Source organism: Aedes albopictus, chromosome 2, assembly GCF_035046485.1.
Source record: "Aedes albopictus strain Foshan chromosome 2, AalbF5, whole genome shotgun sequence".
NCBI lineage: Eukaryota > Metazoa > Arthropoda > Insecta > Diptera > Culicidae > Aedes > Aedes albopictus.
Window position 1 is genome coordinate 231,339,366 of NC_085137.1, and position 27,026 is coordinate 231,366,391.

The 27,026-nt window shown below is 41.2% G+C and overlaps 1 protein-coding gene across 2 annotated transcripts in view; it reads right to left on the bottom strand.

The window, feature by feature from the left end:
• The window catches only part of LOC109412362 (S phase cyclin A-associated protein in the endoplasmic reticulum), a 182,144-nt gene that overhangs the window by 90,337 nt on the left and 64,781 nt on the right, over positions 1-27,026 (bottom strand). Inside the window, exon 10 of one of the 2 annotated variants that reach the window (XM_062851326.1) lies at positions 19,754-19,790. The exons of the other annotated variant lie outside the window; for it this stretch is intronic. Within the exon in view, the coding sequence (XP_062707310.1) occupies positions 19,787-19,790 (4 nt within the window). The 3' untranslated portion in view covers positions 19,754-19,786. Of the gene's footprint in view, positions 1-19,753; positions 19,791-27,026 lie in introns of those variants that run through there. 2 annotated transcript variants of the gene reach the window in all.

Sequence of the window (27,026 nt, forward strand, 5' to 3'; positions counted from 1 at the left end):
GAGGAATCCCTGAAGGAATTCCTGGGGCAATTTTTGGAGGATCCATGAAAAAATTCCTGGTGGAATCTCTTGAGGAATCCCTGGAGGAGAAATTCCTGGTAAAATTTTTCCTGATGAATCCCTGGAAAATTTTCTGAAGAAAATTCCTAATTTACCTGAGGTAATTCCTGGAGAAATTCTTGGTGGCATTCCTGGAGTAGTTCACGGAGAAATGCTTGGATGAAATCCTAAAGGAATACCTGGAATAATTTCTAAAGAAATCCCTGAAGAAATTTCTAGAGGAATTTCAGGAGTAATTTATGCAAGAATCCCTGGAGGAATTCTTAGAGTAATTCCTGGACTAACTCTGTGAGGAATTCCTGGGGGAGTTTCTTAAGGAATCCCTGGAGGATTTTCTGGAGAAATTCCTGGAGGAACTGCGATAATTATTTCTGGAGGAAATCCTGTAGGGATTCCTGGGATAGTTCTGGAGGAATCCCTATAGAAATCCTTGGAGGAACTACTGGGGGAATGCCTGGAGACATGCTGTAGGAATATCCGAAGGAATCTCTTGAGAAATTCCTTAAGAAATTTCTAGAAGGATTCCTGGAGGACTCCCTGCATAAATTCCATTAGCAATCCCTGGAGGGGTTTCTAGAGAATTTCCTTAAAGACTCACTAGAACAATTGCAGGATGAATCCCTGGTGGAATTTCTGGAGGAATCCCTAGAGAAATCTCTAGAGGACGAATCTCTGTAGAAATTTTTAGAGGAATCTTTGCAGGAATTCTCAGAATCTTGGAAGAATTCCTAGAGAAATATTTGGAGAAATCCCTTGAGCAGTTCCCGGAGAAGTCCTTTGAGGAATTCCCGGAGGAATCCCAGGAAGAATTTCAGAAGAAATACAAAGCTCAATTTCTGAGGGAATTTCAGAATGAGTTTCTGAGGAAATCTCAGTACTGAAGAAATTGCTGAAATTCCTGAGGAAATCCTGCAATCCTGGATTAATTCCCGGAGGAGTTTCTGAAGAAATCCAAAGAAGAGTTCTTGCAGGCATTTTAAAAATAATCCCGGAAGTTGTTCCTGAAAGAATTATAGGAGGAATTCGCAGGTAATTCCCTGCAGGAATTCTATGAGAAATTTCTGGAAGCATTTTTGTAGGAATCCTTGGAAAAAATCTCAAGAAATCCGTGTCTGTAGTAATTTAATAAATTCCTGCAAAAATACTTCGAATTCTTCCAGGTGGAATTATTGGGGCAATCTCTAGCGGAATTCTGGAAGGAATATATGAAGAAGTCCCTGTAGATGTATCTGAAGAAATACCTTAAAGGATCTCTGGATAAATTCCTGAAGGAAACCTGTCGGAAACCCAGGAAGAATTCCTGGAGGAACTTCTGGACAAAATCATGGCGGAATCGTAGGAGAAATTCCAGGAGAAATCCCTAGAGGAATTCTTGGGTCAATTCCGTGGAACTATCCCTGGGAGAATTCCTGGAGGAATCCTTGAATTAATTCCTGGACGAATCTCTAAAAGAGTTTTGGAAGGAATCCCTGGAGAAATTTTTGAAGAAATTCCTAGAGGAATTTCCAGATCAATATCTGGAAGAATTCCAGAAGGGATTTCCCGAGTAATTCCAGCAGGAATTGCTAGAGTAATTCCATGAGAAATTCTTGGAGGAATCTCTGAAAGAATCCTCAGAGGAATCCCTGAAGGAATTCCTAGTGTATTCCTGGGGCAATTTTTGGAGGATCCATGAAAAAATTCCTGGTGGAATCTCTTGAGGAATCCCTGGAGGAGAAATTCCTGGTAAAATTTTTCCTGATGAATCCCTTGAAAATTTCCTGAAGAAATTTCTTAATTTACCTGAGGTAATTCCTGGAGAAATTCTTGGTGGCATTCCTGGAGTAGTTCACGGAGAAATGCTTGGATGAAATCCTAAAGGAATACCTGGAATAATTTCTAAAGAAATCCCTGAAGAAATTTCTAGAGGAATTTCAGGAGTAATTTATGCAAGAATCCCTGGAGGAATTCTTAGAGTAATTCCTGGACTAACTCTGTGAGGAATTCCTGGGGGAGTTTCTTAAGGAATCCCTGGAGGATTTTCTGAAGAAATTCCTGGAGGAACTGCGATAATTATTTCTAAAGGAATTCCTGTAGGGATTCCTGGGATAATTCTGGAGGAATCCCTATAGAAATCCTTGGAGGAACTCCTGGGGGAATGCCTGGAGACATGCTGTAGGAATATCCGAAGGAATCTCTTGAGAAATTCCTTAAGAAATTTCTAGAAGGGTTCCTGGAGGACTCCCTGCATAAATTCCATTAGCAATCCCTGGAGGGATTTCTAGAGAATTTCCTTAAAGACTCACTGCACTGGAACAATTGCAGGATGAATCCCTGGTGGAATTTCTGGAGGAATCCCTAGAGAAATGTCTAGAGGACGAATCTCTGTAGAAATTTTTAGAGGAATCTTTGCAGGAATTCTCAGAATCCTGGAAGAATTCCTAGAGGAATATTTGGAGAAATCCCTTGAGCAGTTCCCGGAGAAGTCCTTTGAGAAATTCCCGGAGGAATCCCAGGAAGAATTTCAGAATACAAAGCTCAATTTCTGAGGGAATTCCAGAAGGAGTTTCTGAGGAAATCTCAGTATACTGAAGAAATTGCTGAAATTCCTGAGGAAATCCTGCAATCCTGGATTAATTCCCGGAGGAGTTTCTGAAGAAATCCCAAGAAGAGTTCTTGCAGGCATTTTAAAAATAATCCCGGAAGTTGTTCCTGAAAGAATTATAGGAGGAATTCGCAGGTAATTCCCTGCAGGAATTCTAGGAGAAATTTTTGGAAGCATTTTTGTAGGAATCCTTGGAAAAAATCTCAAGAAATCCGTGTCTGTAGTAATTTATGGACGAATTATTGAAGGAATACTTGTATGAGCCTCTAAAGATTTTTTGTACAAGTGTTTTAAGCAACTCCTGGATTATTTTTAAATAATCGTTGGTATAATTTTCTGAAAGATTTTTTTAAATAAATTCCTGCAAAAATACTTCGAATTCTTCCAGGTGGAATTATTGAGGCAATCTCTAGCGGAATTCTGGATGGAATATATGGAGAAATCCCCTGTAGATGTATCTGAAGAAATACCTTGAAGGATCTCTGGATAAATTCCTGAAGGAAACCTCGCTGGACAAGTAGTGCGAAAGCCGAAAGGAAGAATTGCAAAAACAATATTCATCCAGGAATCAGGTAGAGATCGGCGACATCGTGCGCGGCCGCGAACGTGAGAACCCTAAATGTTCAGAGAAACTGGAGGAACACCGCCTAAGAACGAAATAATAAGTAAGTACCTATTGCTGATCCGTATCGAATCATTTTGATATGCAAAACATGGTTTGCCACAACAATTCCTAGCATAAACATTCCCATAACAATTCGACGCATCATTTCGGAACCCACTTCCCGTAAGTAGTCGCTTGATACAGTTCCTTCAATGAATGCACTGCACTTCGTAGCGGGTCCATTAATGGTGATGAATGCAATGTGACCGTTGACGGATCAAAGAGGATGAAATTTATTGTCCGCTCGGTTAACACATGCTCGTTCCCCTCTCTTTCAGTAGCTCATTTCACTTTCATCCAAAGCAGTTACACACATCATCTTCATCAGCATTAAAACACGAAGCTGCCTATAATGCATTGATTGCTTCGCGGAGCACCACTACTGCTGCTGTAGGAGTCGTAGGTGGTGGGCATTGGTTGTTTTAGGGAGAAGAGTTCAACCGAAGTGATGAAAAGCGGGAAAAGCTGCCAGTCACACAGTTTCCCATAAAAATAAGCAAGGACCAGCACGGTGTAAACATGTCAGATGGTACCGTAAAGCAACCGTAACGGATTGGAAAATTATCGAAGTGCCATCCGTAAACACTACGATGCATTGGGAGCGCGAAAAAAAATGAAACGAGAGTGGAAGGCAGCCTTGTTTATGGGATGATGCAAACCAAAAAAAAAAAAAAAAGGTTACGATCTCTCGGTTATGATGATGGAAAAGACATTTGTCAGCGGGAAGGAGATTCATGAGTTAGAATGAAAAACGGGGTAGATGTTGGGACGTGAAGAATGTCTTTTGGCGTTTACATTGGTCACCCAATTAATGCAATTAGAGTAAAGAGCAAAGCTTCCCTGAAGAAGGACTAAATAAATAACGTTGATAATAACAAACATGTGTTCTTCGTACCTAAGACCACACCAAAAACATTCAAAACGTTATAATTGTTTTCGGTTTTAAACAAATGAAACGCACAGTTTTTTTTGTGAAAATTTTGGAAGACATACAAACCTGCTTTCTTATGTCGTTTTCGTTTTTGATTCAGTTCCAACCTGGGTTGGAACTGGATCAGATCACAGTTTCAACCCCAACCCGACTTCGGTTTCGCTTGTACTAAAGTTTGTTTGACGTTGTTTGTTTACACATTTTCCGCCGATCCAGTTCCAACCCAGGTTCAAAAACGAATTCGACATTAATTTGCGGATGTAGTCAATCATAAAAACGCTTACCTGAAAAAGAAAGAAAAAACGTTAGTCGTGTTTGCCAATGCTGTATCATACATATTTCTTGTACAATATCTAACGCATCACCGTGTATAGTTGGTCTGTAGTCCGCAAATGATGTTATGATGTTGTACGTGAACAACTTAACTATGAGACGCGATACCCATTCATACCAACTCAACTAACCAGAAGATCCTAACGAAAGAACCATTCAACACAACCCACTGCTGTCCCATAATCGGAAGCCCACCGAAACGCAAACGCATTAGCCGTGTCGGCTCATAACAGCGCCTAATGTGAGAATAAAAGTCTTGTGTCTCCCCAGGGGGCTTTTTCTGGGCCGAGTCCTCGTCCGTACCGTATACCTTCTCGATGTTGTAGCCTTAAAATTTTCAATCACTTCCACGCCAAGGTACCGACATTTTTCGGAGCCACTTCGAACGAAACAAGCGGAGGGTTGCTCACAAAACAAAACCAGCAGGGATCCTTGGCGTGTACGGCCATTCGCCGAGCGTTCGTTGCTCTTTATTTATGAATTAAGATGATTTCTCCCGATTGGATAAATAAAAAGACTTAATCTCGTAAATGGAGAGCAGAAGAGCCCTCACTCGGTAGGTCCTGTTTAAGACCCAGCGGGGCGCATCTTTTCAAAGCCAGCACCTCAATGGACGGGATGACTGCCGGAACGACTCTCGGCGCAGCAGTAGCAGAAGCGTCCTGCGGCGTAAAATCACCACAATCGGTGTAACACGGAGGCTATCTCGGCGGGCTCGTGTGGCTAATGGTGGTGATTCCACGGCGAGTGGGCAATGATATTTGATATTTTTTCTCATCCACGCGGCAACGCTGCGCTGGCCTTCTCCTAGGTGCATTCTCTTTGGCGCAACGGGCACAGCAGGACAGGATGCTGCTCGCTCACGAATTGTGATTACTTTTGATGTTAATGGCTATTGGCAGTTGAGGTGGGACGAACACACGTGGGGCAATGTAAACATGTGACTTACGACGATGATGATGATGATGACGACGGTTGATCAAGAGGGTTGGCAACTTGGCGGTGTGGAATGAAAATTATGGACTTGAGATCAATTAATCAATGCTACTCAATCGGTGTCCTGTTGAGGAAACCTCCTGCCGGCGACTTTCGGTAGATTGAGATAATTGTCAGTTTGGCACGTGGTGCATTTGAGTTTTCTGATGCATGGTTGGAGTCTTCCAAATTTTACCATTATGTTGTTGGAAAATTGAAAAAGACAGATTGGAAAAGCTTTGAACAATCATTATGTTTTGTATTACAGAAATTGAATGCAATATTCCTCAGAATATTCCCATTATAAACCCTAACCCAGATCATATTCCGGTTAAGCAGTTGCCCAGCTGTCAAAAGATGATTTAAAAAATCGCTTCAAAATTCCTACAGAAATTTCTGTACGATTTTTAGCAGAAACCTCATAGAAGTGTCTGGAGAAATCTCTAGAAGGATTCCTAAATCAATTCTTGGTGGAATTTTCAGGGGAATCTTTGGAATAATTTCTAGAGGAATTCCTAGAGAAGCACCTTGTTACAATACTGGAGAAATCCCTAGAAAAAATGCTGGGAAAATCTCTGGAGGAACTCAATTCATGGTGAAATCGCTAGAGAAATGCATGAAAAAATCTCCCTGGCGAAATTTTTGAAGTCCCTTAAGATATCCCAATAGAAATTCCTATATAACTTGTGGATAAATCCCTGGAGGAATTCTTGGTATAATCCCCAAATAAATCTATTAAAGAATAGCTGCACCTGGATAAATCGCCACAGGATAAATTGCTGGAGAAGACTCTAGAGAAGTTCCCGAATTAGCTGCAGGATGAGTCCCTGCTGGTATCTCTAACTAATTCAATGGGGAACTCCTTGGAGAAACTCCTGACGTAATCCTTGGAGAATCCCTAGATAATCGTATAAACTACGTACCACCCGAGATGCAATAGATCTCCTCTATTCTACATATAAACGAGGTGGTCATTCTGAGCATATGAATCTCTTGTAGGATCCTGTTTAATCCTGGACACCCGCATACTCGCCGAACTACTGAAAGACCGCAGGTCCGGCATCGTAGCGCTGCAGGAGGTGGTGCTACCAGAGCTGCGGCAACACACGCGAGCTGGGAACAGCTTTCATAGTGATGGGTGATATGCAGAGGCGCGTGATCGGTTGGTGGCTGATCGACGGAAGAATGTGCAGGTTGAGGATCAAGGACCGATTCTACAACTTTAACATAATAAACGTGCACAGCCCATACTCCGGAAGTACTGATGTTGACAAGGACGCATTTTACGCGCAGCTCGAACGCGAGTACGATCGCTGCCCAAGAAACGACGTCAAGATCATCATAGGAGATTTGAACGCTCAGGTAGGCCTGGAGGAGGAATTCAGACCGACGAATGGTGAGTTCAGCACCCACCAGCAGACGAACGAAAACGGCCTACGACTCATTGGTTTCGCCGCCTCCAAAAATATGGCCATACGTAGCACCTTTTTCCAACACATCCTCCTATATCGTTACACCTGGAGATCACCACAGCAGACGGAATCTCAAATCGACCACGCGCTACGTTCTGGTTGACGGACGGCACTTCTCCGACATTATCGACGTCAGGACCTATCGTGGCGCCAACATCGGCTCCGACCACTATCTGGTGATGGTCAGACTGCGCCCAAAACTCTCCGTCATCAACAATGTACCCAGCCAACACGGAGTCTTATATGATGTTGAATATGATGCTTAAGTGGAGGCCATATGCGTACCTGCTCCAATTTAACCGCGTGTAAAATGTACGCATATCGCCTCCACTTTAGCATCCTATTCAACATCATATGCGATCGTGTGTTGACTGGGTACGGTACCGGCGACCGCCACGGTACAACCTAGAGCGACTGAAGCAATCGGATGTCGCCTCAGCATACGCGCAGAATCTCGAGGCCGCGTTGCCAGACGAGGGCGAGCTCGATGAGGCCCCTCTAGAGGACTGCTGGAGTACAGTGAAAACAGCCATCAACGACGCAGCCGAGAGCACCATCGGGTACGTGGAACGGAATCGACGGAACGAATGGTTCGACGAAGAGTGCAGAACGGTTTTGGAGGAGAAGAACGCAGCGTGGGCGGTAATACTGCAGCAAGGGACTCGACAGAACGTGGAACGTTACAAACAGAAGCGGAAACAGCAGACCCGCCTCTTTCGGGAGAAAAAGCGCCGCCGCCTGGAAGAAGCGGAGTGTGAAGAAATGGAACTGCTGTGCCGTTCCCAAGAAACACGGAAGTTTTTGTTTCGATTAATCTATGTTGAAGCCCCACCGAATCGATTTTTTTACATTTATTTCGATTCAAAAATAAAAAATTTTCATTTTTCCAGAATACATTGTCTCAACGTTATATCAATTTTCGACTCAGAGTCGTAAAATCATTGGCGTAGCTAGGTTTTTTTTCTGGAGGGAACCCAGGTGGAGGGGGGCAGATTTGAGATGACTTTTAAGTGGCATGGGCGCCTGTTATGTGGATATGCAAATAGGCATTGCAGTTTTGAGGAATCAAAATGACTGTTTTAGTTTTGTTTCTAATTTTGTAAACTATATGAGTATGAGCAATTTCTCCAGGAATTTTTCCATAAAGTGATGGAAGTGCAGTGTTCTATCTTGAATTTTTCCAGAGATTCCATAAGGAATTGATCTATGGATTCCACAAGACAAATCTTCGGGAATTTGTCAGTTTGCTCTCGGACGTCGATGCGTTAACACGTGTTTATCGGCTGTACTGGGAATTGTTTTTTGTCGCACTTTTAGTGCATTTTTTTCTCTTTCTTCAAACGGAATCTATTCTCTGAATAGATATTAATAAAATGGACAAAGTACGTAAGAATACACTGAAAGTAATTTTCGCGAGTGGAGTTAGAGCACCTGCTCATCTAGATGTTATTCGGTTCACGGCGAACGTACTGAAGATCCCCGCACCGGAGGTGCACACCATCTACAAGGATGAAAACGACCGATGCTTCTACATTAAGTTTCTGGACGAACCGGATTTCAATTGCTTTGTTTCTGGAATGGAGGAGCAATACCGCTTTGAGTATGGTGATGGAGAGTCCACGTTCGTGAAGCTCGAGGTAGCCAGTCGATTGTTTCGATACGTGAGGATTTTTAACCTCCCACCGGAGGTAGATGACAAAGACATCGCCGCAGCCCTTGGCCAATTCGGGACCATAAGGCAACATGTTCGGGAGCGCTACCCTGCTGATTATGGATACGCGGTGTTTAGTGGCATCCGTGGAGTCCATATGGAAATCTCCAAAGAAATACCAGCTAACCTTTACATTAGCCACTTCAAAGCTCGTCTGTATTATGAGGGCTTGAAGAACAGATGTTTCTTCTGTAAACAGGAAGGGCATCTAAAAGCCGAATGCCCCAAAGCGAAGAATGTCAAGGTCACAGCTTCCACAGGGTCATACAGCGGTATAGTAACGGGAGCCCTGATGAACAATCTGTCAAAAGCCAGAGACGATTCATCTCAGCTGAATATGACGCCATTACAGTCAAAAAACAGTGGAACCGCTTCGAAAACAAACGATCAACCCGTAACGCAGCCGGGTACCTCAGCCGGAATAAGTGCAACGACAAGGATAGCTAGTTCAACGGAGTCAACGCAGCAGAAGAGAGGAGATGGAGGCGAGAACATGGATGCTACCGTTACCATGGCAACGCAGAAGAGAACGATCACCGATACTTCGCAGAGCGACGGGGGCGACGGAGACGACGGAGGCTCAACCAGCAAAGTGTCTCCCAGAAGAGGACGATCGCGGAGCAAAAAACAGACCGTTGAACGTAAAATGGAACAACTGCTATTGCAGCTATCTGGTCGGTCCAGGTCTCGAAGTAAGGGTAAGCGAGAAGGTAAGAGCGAAGGTAAGGAGAGTGGAGGTCGAGCGTAATGCCAATCTCTGCAGATCTGTTGATCAACGATTTTTTTGAATCCGAAACGACGGTAATAGCTGATAGTGTGAGTGAGTGTAACCCACGGAACTCACGAGTGAGATTGTTAACCATCCATGCCGTTTATCCGCAAGGTAGCAACCATTAACTTAAATGCAATCAACTCGCCTGTGAAAAAGTCTCTCTTGAGAGATTTTATTTGGGATTATGATCTTGACATTATTTTTGTCCAGGAGCTCGCCTTTGAAAATTTTTCGTTTATCAGTAGCCATACAGCCATAGTGAACATCAGTGAAGACAAAAAGGGAACTGGGGTACTTCTGCGTAACAATGTGAACTACTCCGATGTGATCCTGAACGTTAACGGTCGTATCACGTCATTGACTGTCGACTCTATCAATTACATTAACATTTACGGCCATTCAGGCAGCGGTTTTAAAAAGGAAAGGGAAATTTTGTTCCGTGATGATATACTCATTCATCTAGCTCATGGAAAAGAAAATTTGATAGTGGGAGACTTTAATTGTGTGCTGAATGGAGATGATATGACTGGATCGGTTAAAAATTTTTGTGGTGGTCTCAAAACATTGATAGCATCACTCGAGTTGAAAGATATTGAAAAAGTAATTATGAAAAATCAATCACAGTACACATTCGTCAGAGGTACTTCTAGATCACGTTTAGATCGCTTTTATGCTTCAGAACAAATTATTCGTTCAGTACGGGAAGTTAAAACAGTGCCACTATGTTTCTCTGATCACCACAGCGTGATTCTCAAACTAGAAGTTCCGGAAACTCAAGATACTATTTTTACTGGACGCGGGTATTGGAAGTTAAATTCGCATATTTTGACCGATGACGAGACCATGATTAAATTTGAAAATTTTTACAATTCATTGAAAACTCGAAATTCATACAATAATATCAACTTTTGGTGGAATAACGATTTCAAGTCCAGTGTAAAAACATTCTTTAAAAAAGAGCATTTTCAACGAATTCAACAAATTAACAGAGAAAAGAGCTTTTATTACAACTGTTTGCACGAGTTGTTCTTAGAACAAAATAATGGTAAATCCGTCGACAATGAAATGAAAATAGTTAAATCTAAATTGATGCAAATTGAGCAAAATAAGCTGGCTTTTTATAAAGGAACGCTTCACAGCGACAATATTTTGCAAGATGAAAAGATAAGTTTGTTTCAAATCGCCACTAGACTAAAAAAATCTACTCCATCATCGCACGCACGTTTACGAATTAACGGACAGCTAACTTCCAATACCAGTATTTTGAAGGCTGGTTTATATGATCACTACTCACAGAATTTCAAAAAACATGTCGATTCTAACCTTGACAACGACAATGTACTCAGCACATTAAGATTGTTCCTTTCAGACGCGGATAAGGAAGCTCTTATCCAACCAATCGAAATGTCAGAGCTTGATGATGTTGTGCGAAATGCATCGAAAAATTCCTCGCCCGGTCCAGATGGACTACCTTACGCATTTTACAGAAAATGTTATGACATTTTGAAGCATGATTTGCTTAAATTGTTTAACCAATACCTCACGCAAGGCGATTTCCCGCCTGCCCTTTTTTCGGCTGGGATCATAACTTTGATTCCCAAGAAAGGAGATAGTCACGACTTGAATAACCGCCGTCCCATCAGTATGCTTAACACGGACTATAAGTTATTCACAAAAATACTATTGTCAAGATTGCAGCCCCTACTAAGTAAATTGCTTGGGCCAGGCCAATCCGCCTGTGTCGTAGAACAGTCTTGTGTCAACAACGTACGTACTCTCCGAAATATTATTCTAAAAGCAAAACAGTCCAAACATTTGAAAGGAATGCTATTAAGCTTAGATCTCGAAAAAGCATTCGATCGTGTAGACCATGATTTTTTGTGGTCAGTTCTAGAAAAGTTTAATTTCCCAGCCGTGTTTATTAACTGCCTTAAAAGACTCTACAAAAACGCTACATCAAAGGTATTATTTAATGGGTTTTTAACAAATGCTTTTCCGATTGAAACTTCTGTACGACAAGGATGCCCATTAAGTATGGCGCTATTTTGTTTGTACATCGAACCACTAGTACGCATGTTGTATGATGCGGTTGGTGGTTGTCTGATTAGCAACTACTTTGTCAAGGTAGTTGCATACGCGGATGACATCAATGTCCTAATCCGTAATAACCACGAGTTTGATAAGGTCTTGGAGTTAGTCAACTACTTTAGTATTTATGCTAAAATAAAGTTGAACATTGTTAAATCGAAATTCATTCGGTTTAACAATTGTAACTCTGGGCCTCACCAGATAGAAGAGGTCGATTACCTAAAAATTCTCGGAGTTAAATTGTACACTAATTACAATGCTATTATTGAAACTAACTACACCGATCTGATTTCAAACATAAAACACATAGTTAACCTGCACCAACGTCGAAATTTGAATATTTTCCAAAAGACCATAATAATCAATACCTTATTACTATCTAAGCTATGGTACATAGCGCAAATTTTCCCGCCGAACAATAAGCACATTGCTCAAATACGGCAGATTTGCTTCAGATTCCTGTGGAAAGGGCAGTTTTATCATACCTCCAAAGACCAGCTTTACCTTCCTGTATACAAGGGCGGATTGGCGTTAGAAGACGTTGAGTGCAAAGCAAAAAGTCTTTTTATTCGAAATATCTTGTACATGCGCAAAGAATCACAACAGAATATCGATGAATTCATGCTTCAACAAAACAATAACAGAACTGTAACTAGAAACACTCGAGAATGGTTGCAAGTGGCTCAACGAGTGAAACAACAGAACACATTGAGCACAACAAGTTTGATATACGCCTATCTGTTGAACGAAAAAAATATAACACCAAAAATTCAAGACAAGTTACCGAACATAAATTGGGAATCGATTTGGGAAAACATGAACCAAAACTTTTTATCAACATCAGCTAAATCAAGTTTATTTCTAATCTTGAATGATTTAATACCGACCAAAAGTAAAATGTTCAGACACAAAATATCTGGAATACAGAATTCCTTCTGTGAGATATGCAACCTCAATGATACAATGCAGCATCGAGTTGAAATATGTGGAATGTCTAAAAATACGTGGAATTGGGTGAAAAACATCATACGAAATCGATTAAAAATTCTGATCACAAGCCCCGATGAAATGTTGTCAGTAAACATTGGAGTAAGAGATTGCAAATCCAAAGCAGCTTTATGGCTTGTCACCGAGGTAATGAAGTTCAATCTAGAAAACTATGGAAAAAACGGCATGGATGGTCTTAGTCATTTTAAAAATGTAATACGTGAATCAAGGTGGAACAATAAGGCTTGTTTTATGCGAAATTTCAAACATTTCTTAAACATATGTTAAAAATAATCCATGTATACTGATACGATTTTTAGAATTGTTATATAATGTATGTGTAACGATATTATTTGTTAAATAAAAAAAAAAAAAAAAAAAAAAAAAAAAAAAAAAAAAAAAAAAAAAAAAAAAAAAAAAAAAAAAAACTCAATCCATGTAAAAAGTTTGCTTGGGGCGATACAATTGTGGTTTAAGCATGAACCCAGTGCTTAACTCCTCCATGATCGGATCAATTACCCTACTTATATATTTTAAGTTAGTTACAGTGACTGTGTAAGAATCAGGGAATGAAATTATCGATCACGATCGCGATAGTTGAAAACTCTCCCACACGCATTATCGGCGAAAAAAGACGTGCGATAAATTCAGACCCGGGTTTCTCCCGAGAATGTGTTTTCGCTCGTTCCACAGCGCCGAAAATCGATTATCATCAGCAATGAAAAGTTGACTGGTTTGCTTTCTGCTCTTTGTTCGCTTTTCCGTAGTCCCGTCGTCACCGGCTGTAGCTTTTATGTATAAAATTTCTGTCCTCTTTCGAGCAGCTTGTGTGGTCGAGTGGTTATGGTGCGCGCTCATACACATTTTTGTGGAGGGTCTAGGTTCGAATCCCGTTAGCGGCAAATTTTCGTTATTTGCCTTCTGATAATTATCGCGATAACTTTGCAGGCGATAAAGTTGGATAGCGAAAATGAAAAAAGCGATTTCCAGTTTTCGGCTATCTTTGATCGGGGACAAACAGCAACGACCGATAAACATTTCTCACAGGAAAAGTAAAAACAGAAAAAATCGGTTGCTCGAAAAACGCCGTTTTTCGTCTCAATTTGCTGATAATTTCATTCCCTGGTAAGAATCACAGGATATAATTCCGAAAGACGACTTTGTGAGAAAACTACTGTGCAGGAACTTCAGGGAGTATTCTTGAAGAAATTCATGGATGGATTCGTGAATAAATCTGTGGATGAACTCCTTAAAGATTTCTCGAAGATAAATTTGAAAGAATACCTGGATGACTTCTTGGAGAATTTCCTTGCTACTGTATCCCTCTGAAATTATATTAAAGATTTCCAATACAACCCGCTGGAGCAATTCCTCTAGAAATCCTTCAAGTAATTCAAAACCTTTCAAGTAATTCAAAAAAAAAATCTTGGGTGATTCCCTGGAAAAGATGATTGACGGGTTACTGAAATTTTTGAACGAACCCCTGAATAAGTTTTTGAAAAGATCTGGAGAAATTCCTGTCGGAAACCTAGGAAGAATTCCTGGTGAAATCCATAGAGGAATCATTGGAGAAACATCTGTGTAATAATTCCTGGAGGAAACCATGAAAGAATTTCCGGAGGAATTCCTGGAAAAAATACTGGAGGAATTCCAGCAGACATTCCTGAAATTATTTCTGAAGGAATCCTTGGAGGATTTCCCACAGAAATTCCTGAATGAATCGCTGTAGGAATTTCTGAAAAATAAAATCGCATAGGAATTCCTGGACCAATTCCTGAAGAAATTCCTGGATGAATTCCTGAAGAAATTCCTGGATGAATTCCTGAAGAAATACCTGGGGTAATTTCTGAAGGAATTCTTGGTGGAATTTCTGGAGAAGTTCCACGAGAAATGCTTGGAGGACTATCTGGAATAATTCCAGGATAAATTCCAGGAGAAATTTCTGGGGTAATTCCTGAAGGAATCCCTGGAAGATTTCCTGGAGGATTCCTGAAAAATCCTTGAAGGAATTTCTAGAGGAATCTCAGGAGGAGTTCATGCAGGAATCTCTGGAGGAACACTTGGAGTAATTCCTGGAATCCAGGAGGAATTTGAAGGATTTGAAGGAAATTGCGGTAGTAATTTCTGTAGAAATTCCAGGACGAACTCCAGGATGAATGTCTGGAGGAATTTCAAAAGGAATTCCTGGGGTAGTGCTGAAAAAACCTCTTGATGAGTTCCTGGAGGAATTTTCAGAGAAATTTCTAGAGAAATTCTTGAAGAATCCCGTGGAAAAAAACCTTAAGCAATTTTCGGAGAAACCTCAGGAGGAATGCCTGGAGCAACTTCTGGACAAATTTCTGTCGGAAACCCAGGAAGAATTCCTGGAGGAACTTCTGGACAAAATCATGGCAGAATCTTAGGAGGAATTCCAGGAGAAATCCCTAGATGAATTCTTGGGTCAATTCCGTGGAACTATCCCTGGGAGAATTCCTGGAGGAATCCTTGAATTAATTCCTGGACGAATCTCTAAAAGAGTTTTGGAAGGAATCCCTGGAGAAATTTTTGAAGAAATTCCTAGAGGAATTTCCAGATCAATATCTGGAAGAATTCCAGAAGGGATTTCCCGAGTAATTCCAGCAGGAATTGCTAGAGTAATTTCTGGAGGAATTCCATGAGGAATTCTTGGAGGAATCTCTGAAAGAATCCTCAGAGGAATCCCTGAAGGAATTCCTGGGGCAATTTTTGGAGGATCCATGAAAAAATTCCTGGTGGAATCTCTTGAGGAATCCCTGGAGGAGAAATTCCTGGTAAAATTTTTCCTGATGAATCCCTGGAAAATTTTCTGAAGAAAATTCCTAATTTACCTGAGGTAATTCCTGGAGAAATTCTTGGTGGCATTCCTGGAGTAGTTCACGGAGAAATGCTTGGATGAAATCCTAAAGGAATACCTGGAATAATTTCTAAAGAAATCCCTGAAGAAATTTCTAGAGGAATTTCAGGAGTAATTTATGCAAGAATCCCTGGAGGAATTCTTAGAGTAATTCCTGGACTAACTCTGTGAGGAATTCCTGGGGGAGTTTCTTAAGGAATCCCTGGAGGATTTTCTGGAGAAATTCCTGGAGGAACTGCGATAATTATTTCTGGAGGAAATCCTGTAGGGATTCCTGGGATAGTTCTGGAGGAATCCCTATAGAAATCCTTGGAGGAACTACTGGGGGAATGCCTGGAGACATGCTGTAGGAATATCCGAAGGAATCTCTTGAGAAATTCCTTAAGAAATTTCTAGAAGGATTCCTGGAGGACTCCCTGCATAAATTCCATTAGCAATCCCTGGAGGGGTTTCTAGAGAATTTCCTTAAAGACTCACTAGAACAATTGCAGGATGAATCCCTGGTGGAATTTCTGGAGGAATCCCTAGAGAAATCTCTAGAGGACGAATCTCTGTAGAAATTTTTAGAGGAATCTTTGCAGGAATTCTCAGAATCTTGGAAGAATTCCTAGAGAAATATTTGGAGAAATCCCTTGAGCAGTTCCCGGAGAAGTCCTTTGAGGAATTCCCGGAGGAATCCCAGGAAGAATTTCAGAAGAAATACAAAGCTCAATTTCTGAGGGAATTTCAGAATGAGTTTCTGAGGAAATCTCAGTACTGAAGAAATTGCTGAAATTCCTGAGGAAATCCTGCAATCCTGGATTAATTCCCGGAGGAGTTTCTGAAGAAATCCAAAGAAGAGTTCTTGCAGGCATTTTAAAAATAATCCCGGAAGTTGTTCCTGAAAGAATTATAGGAGGAATTCGCAGGTAATTCCCTGCAGGAATTCTATGAGAAATTTCTGGAAGCATTTTTGTAGGAATCCTTGGAAAAAATCTCAAGAAATCCGTGTCTGTAGTAATTTAATAAATTCCTGCAAAAATACTTCGAATTCTTCCAGGTGGAATTATTGGGGCAATCTCTAGCGGAATTCTGGAAGGAATATATGAAGAAGTCCCTGTAGATGTATCTGAAGAAATACCTTAAAGGATCTCTGGATAAATTCCTGAAGGAAACCTGTCGGAAACCCAGGAAGAATTCCTGGAGGAACTTCTGGACAAAATCATGGCGGAATCGTAGGAGAAATTCCAGGAGAAATCCCTAGAGGAATTCTTGGGTCAATTCCGTGGAACTATCCCTGGGAGAATTCCTGGAGGAATCCTTGAATTAATTCCTGGACGAATCTCTAAAAGAGTTTTGGAAGGAATCCCTGGAGAAATTTTTGAAGAAATTCCTAGAGGAATTTCCAGATCAATATCTGGAAGAATTCCAGAAGGGATTTCCCGAGTAATTCCAGCAGGAATTGCTAGAGTAATTCCATGAGAAATTCTTGGAGGAATCTCTGAAAGAATCCTCAGAGGAATCCCTGAAGGAATTCCTAGTGTATTCCTGGGGCAATTTTTGGAGGATCCATGAAAAAATTCCTGGTGGAATCTCTTGAGGAATCCCTGGAGGAGAAATTCCTGGTAAAATTTTTCCTGATGAATCCCTTGAAAATTTCCTGAAGAAATTTCTTAATTTACCTGAGGTAATTCCTGGAGAAATTCTTGGTGGCATTCCTGGAGTAGTTCACGGAGAAATGCTTGGATGAAATCCTAAAGGAATACCTGGAATAATTTCTAAAGAAATCCCTGAAGAAATTTCTAGAGGAATTTCAGGAGTAATTTATGCAAGAATCCCTGGAGGAATTCTTAGAGTAATTCCTGGACTAACTCTGTGAGGAATTCCTGGGGGAGTTTCTTAAGGAATCCCTGGAGGATTTTCTGAAGAAATTCCTGGAGGAACTGCGATAATTATTTCTAAAGGAATTCCTGTAGGGATTCCTGGGATAATTCTGGAGGAATCCCTATAGAAATCCTTGGAGGAACTCCTGGGGGAATGCCTGGAGACATGCTGTAGGAATATCCGAAGGAATCTCTTGAGAAATTCCTTAAGAAATTTCTAGAAGGGTTCCTGGAGGACTCCCTGCATAAATTCCATTAGCAATCCCTGGAGGGATTTCTAGAGAATTTCCTTAAAGACTCACTGCACTGGAACAATTGCAGGATGAATCCCTGGTGGAATTTCTGGAGGAATCCCTAGAGAAATGTCTAGAGGACGAATCTCTGTAGAAATTTTTAGAGGAATCTTTGCAGGAATTCTCAGAATCCTGGAAGAATTCCTAGAGGAATATTTGGAGAAATCCCTTGAGCAGTTCCCGGAGAAGTCCTTTGAGAAATTCCCGGAGGAATCCCAGGAAGAATTTCAGAATACAAAGCTCAATTTCTGAGGGAATTCCAGAAGGAGTTTCTGAGGAAATCTCAGTATACTGAAGAAATTGCTGAAATTCCTGAGGAAATCCTGCAATCCTGGATTAATTCCCGGAGGAGTTTCTGAAGAAATCCCAAGAAGAGTTCTTGCAGGCATTTTAAAAATAATCCCGGAAGTTGTTCCTGAAAGAATTATAGGAGGAATTCGCAGGTAATTCCCTGCAGGAATTCTAGGAGAAATTTTTGGAAGCATTTTTGTAGGAATCCTTGGAAAAAATCTCAAGAAATCCGTGTCTGTAGTAATTTATGGACGAATTATTGAAGGAATACTTGTATGAGCCTCTAAAGATTTTTTGTACAAGTGTTTTAAGCAACTCCTGGATTATTTTTAAATAATCGTTGGTATAATTTTCTGAAAGATTTTTTTAAATAAATTCCTGCAAAAATACTTCGAATTCTTCCAGGTGGAATTATTGAGGCAATCTCTAGCGGAATTCTGGATGGAATATATGGAGAAATCCCCTGTAGATGTATCTGAAGAAATACCTTGAAGGATCTCTGGATAAATTCCTGAAGGAAACCTCGCTGGACAAGTAGTGCGAAAGCCGAAAGGAAGAATTGCAAAAACAATATTCATCCAGGAATCAGGTAGAGATCGGCGACATCGTGCGCGGCCGCGAACGTGAGAACCCTAAATGTTCAGAGAAACTGGAGGAACACCGCCTAAGAACGAAATAATAAGTAAGTACCTATTGCTGATCCGTATCGAATCATTTTGATATGCAAAACATGGTTTGCCACAACAATTCCTAGCATAAACATTCCCATAACAATTCGACGCATCATTTCGGAACCCACTTCCCGTAAGTAGTCGCTTGATACAGTTCCTTCAATGAATGCACTGCACTTCGTAGCGGGTCCATTAATGGTGATGAATGCAATGTGACCGTTGACGGATCAAAGAGGATGAAATTTATTGTCCGCTCGGTTAACACATGCTCGTTCCCCTCTCTTTCAGTAGCTCATTTCACTTTCATCCAAAGCAGTTACACACATCATCTTCATCAGCATTAAAACACGAAGCTGCCTATAATGCATTGATTGCTTCGCGGAGCACCACTACTGCTGCTGTAGGAGTCGTAGGTGGTGGGCATTGGTTGTTTTAGGGAGAAGAGTTCAACCGAAGTGATGAAAAGCGGGAAAAGCTGCCAGTCACACAGTTTCCCATAAAAATAAGCAAGGACCAGCACGGTGTAAACATGTCAGATGGTACCGTAAAGCAACCGTAACGGATTGGAAAATTATCGAAGTGCCATCCGTAAACACTACGATGCATTGGGAGCGCGAAAAAAAATGAAACGAGAGTGGAAGGCAGCCTTGTTTATGGGATGATGCAAACCAAAAAAAAAAAAAAAGGTTACGATCTCTCGGTTATGATGATGGAAAAGACATTTGTCAGCGGGAAGGAGATTCATGAGTTAGAATGAAAAACGGGGTAGATGTTGGGACGTGAAGAATGTCTTTTGGCGTTTACATTGGTCACCCAATTAATGCAATTAGAGTAAAGAGCAAAGCTTCCCTGAAGAAGGACTAAATAAATAACGTTGATAATAACAAACATGTGTTCTTCGTACCTAAGACCACACCAAAAACATTCAAAACGTTATAATTGTTTTCGGTTTTAAACAAATGAAACGCACAGTTTTTTTTGTGAAAATTTTGGAAGACATACAAACCTGCTTTCTTATGTCGTTTTCGTTTTTGATTCAGTTCCAACCTGGGTTGGAACTGGATCAGATCACAGTTTCAACCCCAACCCGACTTCGGTTTCGCTTGTACTAAAGTTTGTTTGACGTTGTTTGTTTACACATTTTCCGCCGATCCAGTTCCAACCCAGGTTCAAAAACGAATTCGACATTAATTTGCGGATGTAGTCAATCATAAAAACGCTTACCTGAAAAAGAAAGAAAAAACGTTAGTCGTGTTTGCCAATGCTGTATCATACATATTTCTTGTACAATATCTAACGCATCACCGTGTATAGTTGGTCTGTAGTCCGCAAATGATGTTATGATGTTGTACGTGAACAACTTAACTATGAGACGCGATACCCATTCATACCAACTCAACTAACCAGAAGATCCTAACGAAAGAACCATTCAACACAACCCACTGCTGTCCCATAATCGGAAGCCCACCGAAACGCAAACGCATTAGCCGTGTCGGCTCATAACAGCGCCTAATGTGAGAATAAAAGTCTTGTGTCTCCCCAGGGGGCTTTTTCTGGGCCGAGTCCTCGTCCGTACCGTATACCTTCTCGATGTTGTAGCCTTAAAATTTTCAATCACTTCCACGCCAAGGTACCGACATTTTTCGGAGCCACTTCGAACGAAACAAGCGGAGGGTTGCTCACAAAACAAAACCAGCAGGGATCCTTGGCGTGTACGGCCATTCGCCGAGCGTTCGTTGCTCTTTATTTATGAATTAAGATGATTTCTCCCGATTGGATAAATAAAAAGACTTAATCTCGTAAATGGAGAGCAGAAGAGCCCTCACTCGGTAGGTCCTGTTTAAGACCCAGCGGGGCTTACTTTTGTTGTGATTACTTTTGATGTTAATGGCTATTGGCAGTTGAGGTGGGACGAACACACGTGGGGCAATGTAAACATGTGACTTACGACGATGATGATGATGATGACGACGGTTGATCAAGAGGGTTGGCAACTTGGCGGTGTGGAATGAAAATTATGGACTTGAGATCAATTAATCAATGCTACTCAATCGGTGTCCTGTTGAGGAAACCTCCTGCCGGCGACTTTCGGTAGATTGAGATAATTGTCAGTTTGGCACGTGGTGCATTTGAGTTTTCTGATGCATGGTTGGAGTCTTCCAAATTTTACCATTATGTTGTTGGAAAATTGAAAAAGACAGATTGGAAAAGCTTTGAACAATCATTATGTTTTGTATTACAGAAATTGAATGCAATATTCCTCAGAATATTCCCATTATAAACCCTAACCCAGATCATATTCCGGTTAAGCAGTTGCCCAGCTGTCAAAAGATGATTTAAAAAATCGCTTCAAAATTCCTACAGAAATTTCTGTACGATTTTTAGCAGAAACCTCATAGAAGTGTCTGGAGAAATCTCTAGAAGGATTCCTAAATCAATTCTTGGTGGAATTTTCAGGGGAATCTTTGGAATAATTTCTAGAGGAATTCCTAGAGAAGCACCTTGTTACAATACTGGAGAAATCCCTAGAAAAAATGCTGGGAAAATCTCTGGAGGAACTCAATTCATGGTGAAATCGCTAGAGAAATGCATGAAAAAATCTCCCTGGCGAAATTTTTGAAGTCCCTTAAGATATCCCAATAGAAATTCCTATATAACTTGTGGATAAATCCCTGGAGGAATTCTTGGTATAATCCCCAAATAAATCTATTAAAGAATAGCTGCACCTGGATAAATCGCCACAGGATAAATTGCTGGAGAAGACTCTAGAGAAGTTCCCGAATTAGCTGCAGGATGAGTCCCTGCTGGTATCTCTAACTAATTCAATGGGGAACTCCTTGGAGAAACTCCTGACGTAATCCTTGGAGAATCCCTAGATAATCGTATAAACTACGTACCACCCGAGATGCAATAGATCTCCTCTATTCTACATATAAACGAGGTGGTCATTCTGAGCATATGAATCTCTTGTAGGATCCTGTTTAATCCTGGACACCCGCATACTCGCCGAACTACTGAAAGACCGCAGGTCCGGCATCGTAGCGCTGCAGGAGGTGGTGCTACCAGAGCTGCGGCAACACACGCGAGCTGGGAACAGCTTTCATAGTGATGGGTGATATGCAGAGGCGCGTGATCGGTTGGTGGCTGATCGACGGAAGAATGTGCAGGTTGAGGATCAAGGACCGATTCTACAACTTTAACATAATAAACGTGCACAGCCCATACTCCGGAAGTACTGATGTTGACAAGGACGCATTTTACGCGCAGCTCGAACGCGAGTACGATCGCTGCCCAAGAAACGACGTCAAGATCATCATAGGAGATTTGAACGCTCAGGTAGGCCTGGAGGAGGAATTCAGACCGACGAATGGTGAGTTCAGCACCCACCAGCAGACGAACGAAAACGGCCTACGACTCATTGGTTTCGCCGCCTCCAAAAATATGGCCATACGTAGCACCTTTTTCCAACACATCCTCCTATATCGTTACACCTGGAGATCACCACAGCAGACGGAATCTCAAATCGACCACGCGCTACGTTCTGGTTGACGGACGGCACTTCTCCGACATTATCGACGTCAGGACCTATCGTGGCGCCAACATCGGCTCCGACCACTATCTGGTGATGGTCAGACTGCGCCCAAAACTCTCCGTCATCAACAATGTACCCAGCCAACACGGAGTCTTATATGATGTTGAATATGATGCTTAAGTGGAGGCCATATGCGTACCTGCTCCAATTTAACCGCGTGTAAAATGTACGCATATCGCCTCCACTTTAGCATCCTATTCAACATCATATGCGATCGTGTGTTGACTGGGTACGGTACCGGCGACCGCCACGGTACAACCTAGAGCGACTGAAGCAATCGGATGTCGCCTCAGCATACGCGCAGAATCTCGAGGCCGCGTTGCCAGACGAGGGCGAGCTCGATGAGGCCCCTCTAGAGGACTGCTGGAGTACAGTGAAAACAGCCATCAACGACGCAGCCGAGAGCACCATCGGGTACGTGGAACGGAATCGACGGAACGAATGGTTCGACGAAGAGTGCAGAACGGTTTTGGAGGAGAAGAACGCAGCGTGGGCGGTAATACTGCAGCAAGGGACTCGACAGAACGTGGAACGTTACAAACAGAAGCGGAAACAGCAGACCCGCCTCTTTCGGGAGAAAAAGCGCCGCCGCCTGGAAGAAGCGGAGTGTGAAGAAATGGAACTGCTGTGCCGTTCCCAAGAAACACGGAAGTTTTTGTTTCGATTAATCTATGTTGAAGCCCCACCGAATCGATTTTTTTACATTTATTTCGATTCAAAAATAAAAAATTTTCATTTTTCCAGAATACATTGTCTCAACGTTATATCAATTTTCGACTCAGAGTCGTAAAATCATTGGCGTAGCTAGGTTTTTTTTCTGGAGGGAACCCAGGTGGAGGGGGGCAGATTTGAGATGACTTTTAAGTGGCATGGGCGCCTGTTATGTGGATATGCAAATAGGCATTGCAGTTTTGAGGAATCAAAATGACTGTTTTAGTTTTGTTTCTAATTTTGTAAACTATATGAGTATGAGCAATTTCTCCAGGAATTTTTCCATAAAGTGATGGAAGTGCAGTGTTCTATCTTGAATTTTTCCAGAGATTCCATAAGGAATTGATCTATGGATTCCACAAGACAAATCTTCGGGAATTTGTCCTGGGATATCTTTAAAGGTTCCTTAAGTGATAGTTTAAGTGCTGTTTTCGAGGTATCCTTCAGAAATTTGTCCAAAGATCCTTTAAGATATTTCTGCAGATATTCTTTCAGAGATTTCCTCAAGGATTTGTATTCTACATATATTTTCTCCAGAATTTCGCAGGAGATTGCTCCAATAATTTACTTTGGAATAAGTCTTCTAGAAATTCTTTCAGAAATTTTTACTAGAGGTTAGGGGCTGTCCATAAACCACGTGGTGATTGGGGGGTGGGGGGTTCGGCCAATGACCATTTTGTATGGACAAATAAAACAATTTCTATGGACTAATGACCACGCGGGGGGGGGGCGGGGGTTGAAAATCCCAAAAAAATGACCACGTGGTTTATGGACAGCCCCTTATTCAAAAATTAACCCAGGAATTTCTTTAAAAAATCCATTAGGAGTCCATCCGAATATTCCTTCAATAATTCGTCCAGAAATTACTGCAGACAAGGATTTCTTCAAATTTTTATCCAGGCCTTCCTACATAAATTCTTCCAGGAATTCGCTAAGAAAGCTCTCGTGAGATTCCGGGATTCATCACGGGGTTTCCTCACAAATGTCTCCAAGGTTCCTCCAGGGATTCACCTGGGAATTCCTTTTGTGATTCTTTCGGGAACAACTTCCAGAATTATTTTGAAAATGCCTCCGAGAACTCTTCTTGGGATTCCTTGCTGATTAGAGATTCTTTTAGGAATTCCTCTTGAGATTGCTTTCAAGCTTCCTCCTGGGGTTTCTTCAGGAACTTGTCCAAGGTTTCCTTCAGGGATGGCTTCAAAAGCTCCACTTTGTACTCTTTTTAGGATTCCTTCAGGATTTCCTGTGGAATTTCAGTGATATCTTCAGAAACTCCCCCGAGAAATCCCTAAGAAATTGATGCTTGGATTTCTTCAGGAATTCTCCCTGAGATTTTTCCAAGAGTTCCTCAAGGGACTTTTCCATAAATTCCTCCAGGATTCCTCTGGGAATTCCTTCATGGTTTCCTTTAGTAATTCTTACAGGGATTCGTCCGGGAATTCCTCCAGCAATTTCTCTAGAGATTCCTCTATGATTTTTCCAGAGATTTCTACAGGTATTTTTCTTGAGAAATCTCAAAGAATTCCTCTAGAGATTCTTCCAGGAATTCCTCCAGTGATTCACCATGGAATGTATGCAGAGATTCCTCCAGGAATTCCTCTACAGATTCCTTACGGAATTCCTTTAGAGATTTCACCAAGAATTTCTACAGGCATGTCTACAGGAATTTCTCCAGGGATTCCTCAAGGCATATCTTCAGGAATTCCTCTTGGGCTTGCTGTAAGCCTCCAGGAATTCCTTTAAGAATACCACAACAATACCTACGCCAATTTCTCCAGAAATTTCTCCAAAAATCCTCCAGGAAATCCTTCAAAAAATTTTCCCAGGAATTCCTCCCAGAGATTATCCACGAATTGTTCCAAGAATTTTTCTATCAATCCTTGCATGAATTCCTTCTGAGATTCTTCTAGGAATTCCTTCTAGGATTTGTTCAGGAATCCTTCTGGAAATTCTCCAGGATTCCTTCAGAAATGCCCCCAGGTATTGCTCTCGGAATTTATCCAGGAATTATTCCAGGTATTCTTCCAGGATTTCATGCAGGCATTTCCCCTGGGTCTCCTCTGGGAATTCCACCAAGAATTTGTCCAGGGATTACCCAGGTATTTCTTCAGGAATTTCTCCAGGAATTGATCCAAGAATTCCTCCAGGAATTCTTCCAGGAATTGATCCAGGAATTCCTTCTATCGGAAATTCCTACAGCAGTTCCTTCATGGATTTCTTCAGGAATTCGTTCTGGAATTTATTCCAGGGTTTCCTGCAGGAATTCCTCTGGGAACTCCTCTAGGAATTTCTTCAGAAATTTCTCCACCGATTCCTCCACCTAGGATTCCGCCAGGAATTTGTCCACCTGGGTTCCACCTGAGATTCCGCCAGAAATTTGTCCAGAAGAACCTCCAGACATTTCTCCAGCGATTTTTTTCAAAAAGTCCTTCAGGAATTCTTCCAAGAATTTCTCCAGAAATTTATCTAAGGATTCCTCCAGAAATTCCTGAAGATGTTGCTTCCTCTAGGTGTTCATCCTTCAAGATTTCTTCCAGAATATGCTTCAGGTATTCATCCAAGAATTACTTCAGGGAGTCCTCCAGGAAATTTTTCACGAATTCTTCCAGGGATTCATTCAGGGTTCCCTTCGGGTATGCCTGCAGGAGTTCTCCACGGATTCATCCAGGGATTCCTCCAGAGATGGTTCGATGTACAATTTTGATAATAATATTTTTATTTAGACAAATAAATTATCCCATTAATTTGTATTCCATGATGCAAACATTTTATGGTTTTGCAACATTTAATAATACAGAATCGATGTGAAAACATCGATTCAAAGCATTCGATTAAATCGGTGAATCGATTCTGCTGGTCCGATTCACAAAAATCGAAGTCACAGTCATACTTGCCCAATGCTACTTACTCACTCAAAAAAAAAATAGTGCGTAGACTTGGGCCAGACCCTTTAAGTCTATTAGAACTAACACTTGAAATTTTAACAAAATATTCATTGAAAACTTATCGTAACCATTTGAAATAGTAAAAAATGGGCAACATAGTAGAAAATAGTGACTTTTTAATTGCTCAACCTTAAGAACAAGCTTATCAGAATCTCAAGATGGACGCCAAAATGGCCGACTTTTTCAGTTACTCACAATTTTTAGCGCACAAATCTCATAAAAAAACTAAACTGCGCAATGGAAGGTTATTATAAATAAGCAACAACAAAATAAAAACAACTCTATTACCAGAATTTTACTTCTTGAGATTTGTGCTTCTAAAGTTTTGGTACAATGAATGTTGAACAGGGATTCGAAGACGATTGTCCTTAACTGAGACCATTATTCACCTATGAATCGTTTCGGCGATCGTATATCAGGTGACAGTTACTCTATTCCTTAGGAAAGTGAATAAAAATTCCAACTCAAAAAGATGCCTACCCAGACCATTTAGACACCATAGATTGGTTTTACTGGAAAGATGCGCTTTTACAGTTATAGACCCCACGAAGAATCGACTATTAGGGTTTTATTGAGATATAAGCATATTAAATATCCGAACATGCTGCTCAGTACCACCCCTTGTAGCTCCGAAATGAATATTGCAAAACCTGTCAAAAGACTATCTGACTGTTAAAGGGAAAGTATCGTAATGAATATATTATTATCGCACCCATATTTCCTGATAGTAAAATCAAAGCGAAAAAAAACTAGAAAACGCGAAGTGCAAGTTAATATCCACCCAGGCCGGTATCCCAGCGGCATAACAATAATATCAAATCAACCGAGTAAAAAAAAGACACACTGCAACATAACTTTATTTCAAAACATTACCGCTTCCGCATGCTCGCCGAAAGGTGGTAGGAATAACCCTCATCATTGCCGTTTGATTGACTCATCTATCTATTGTTTGCATATGTCACGATGGAAAATATTTTTTAATGCACCGAGCAGATAGGTTTCATTTTGCATATATTTAGACTATAGGGACGACTCTCCGCGATGTGCCAAAGGGACAACATAAGTTCAAAGCAAACCGGAACAGGCGTGAGGAGTGTCAGAGGCAGCAGAGTACACGTAGGCGCACCGAACCGAATGTAAATATACACAGTTGTTGGTTGTCCCTATGTATCTATAGAGAACACCATCATCATCGTCGTCGCGGTAGCATTG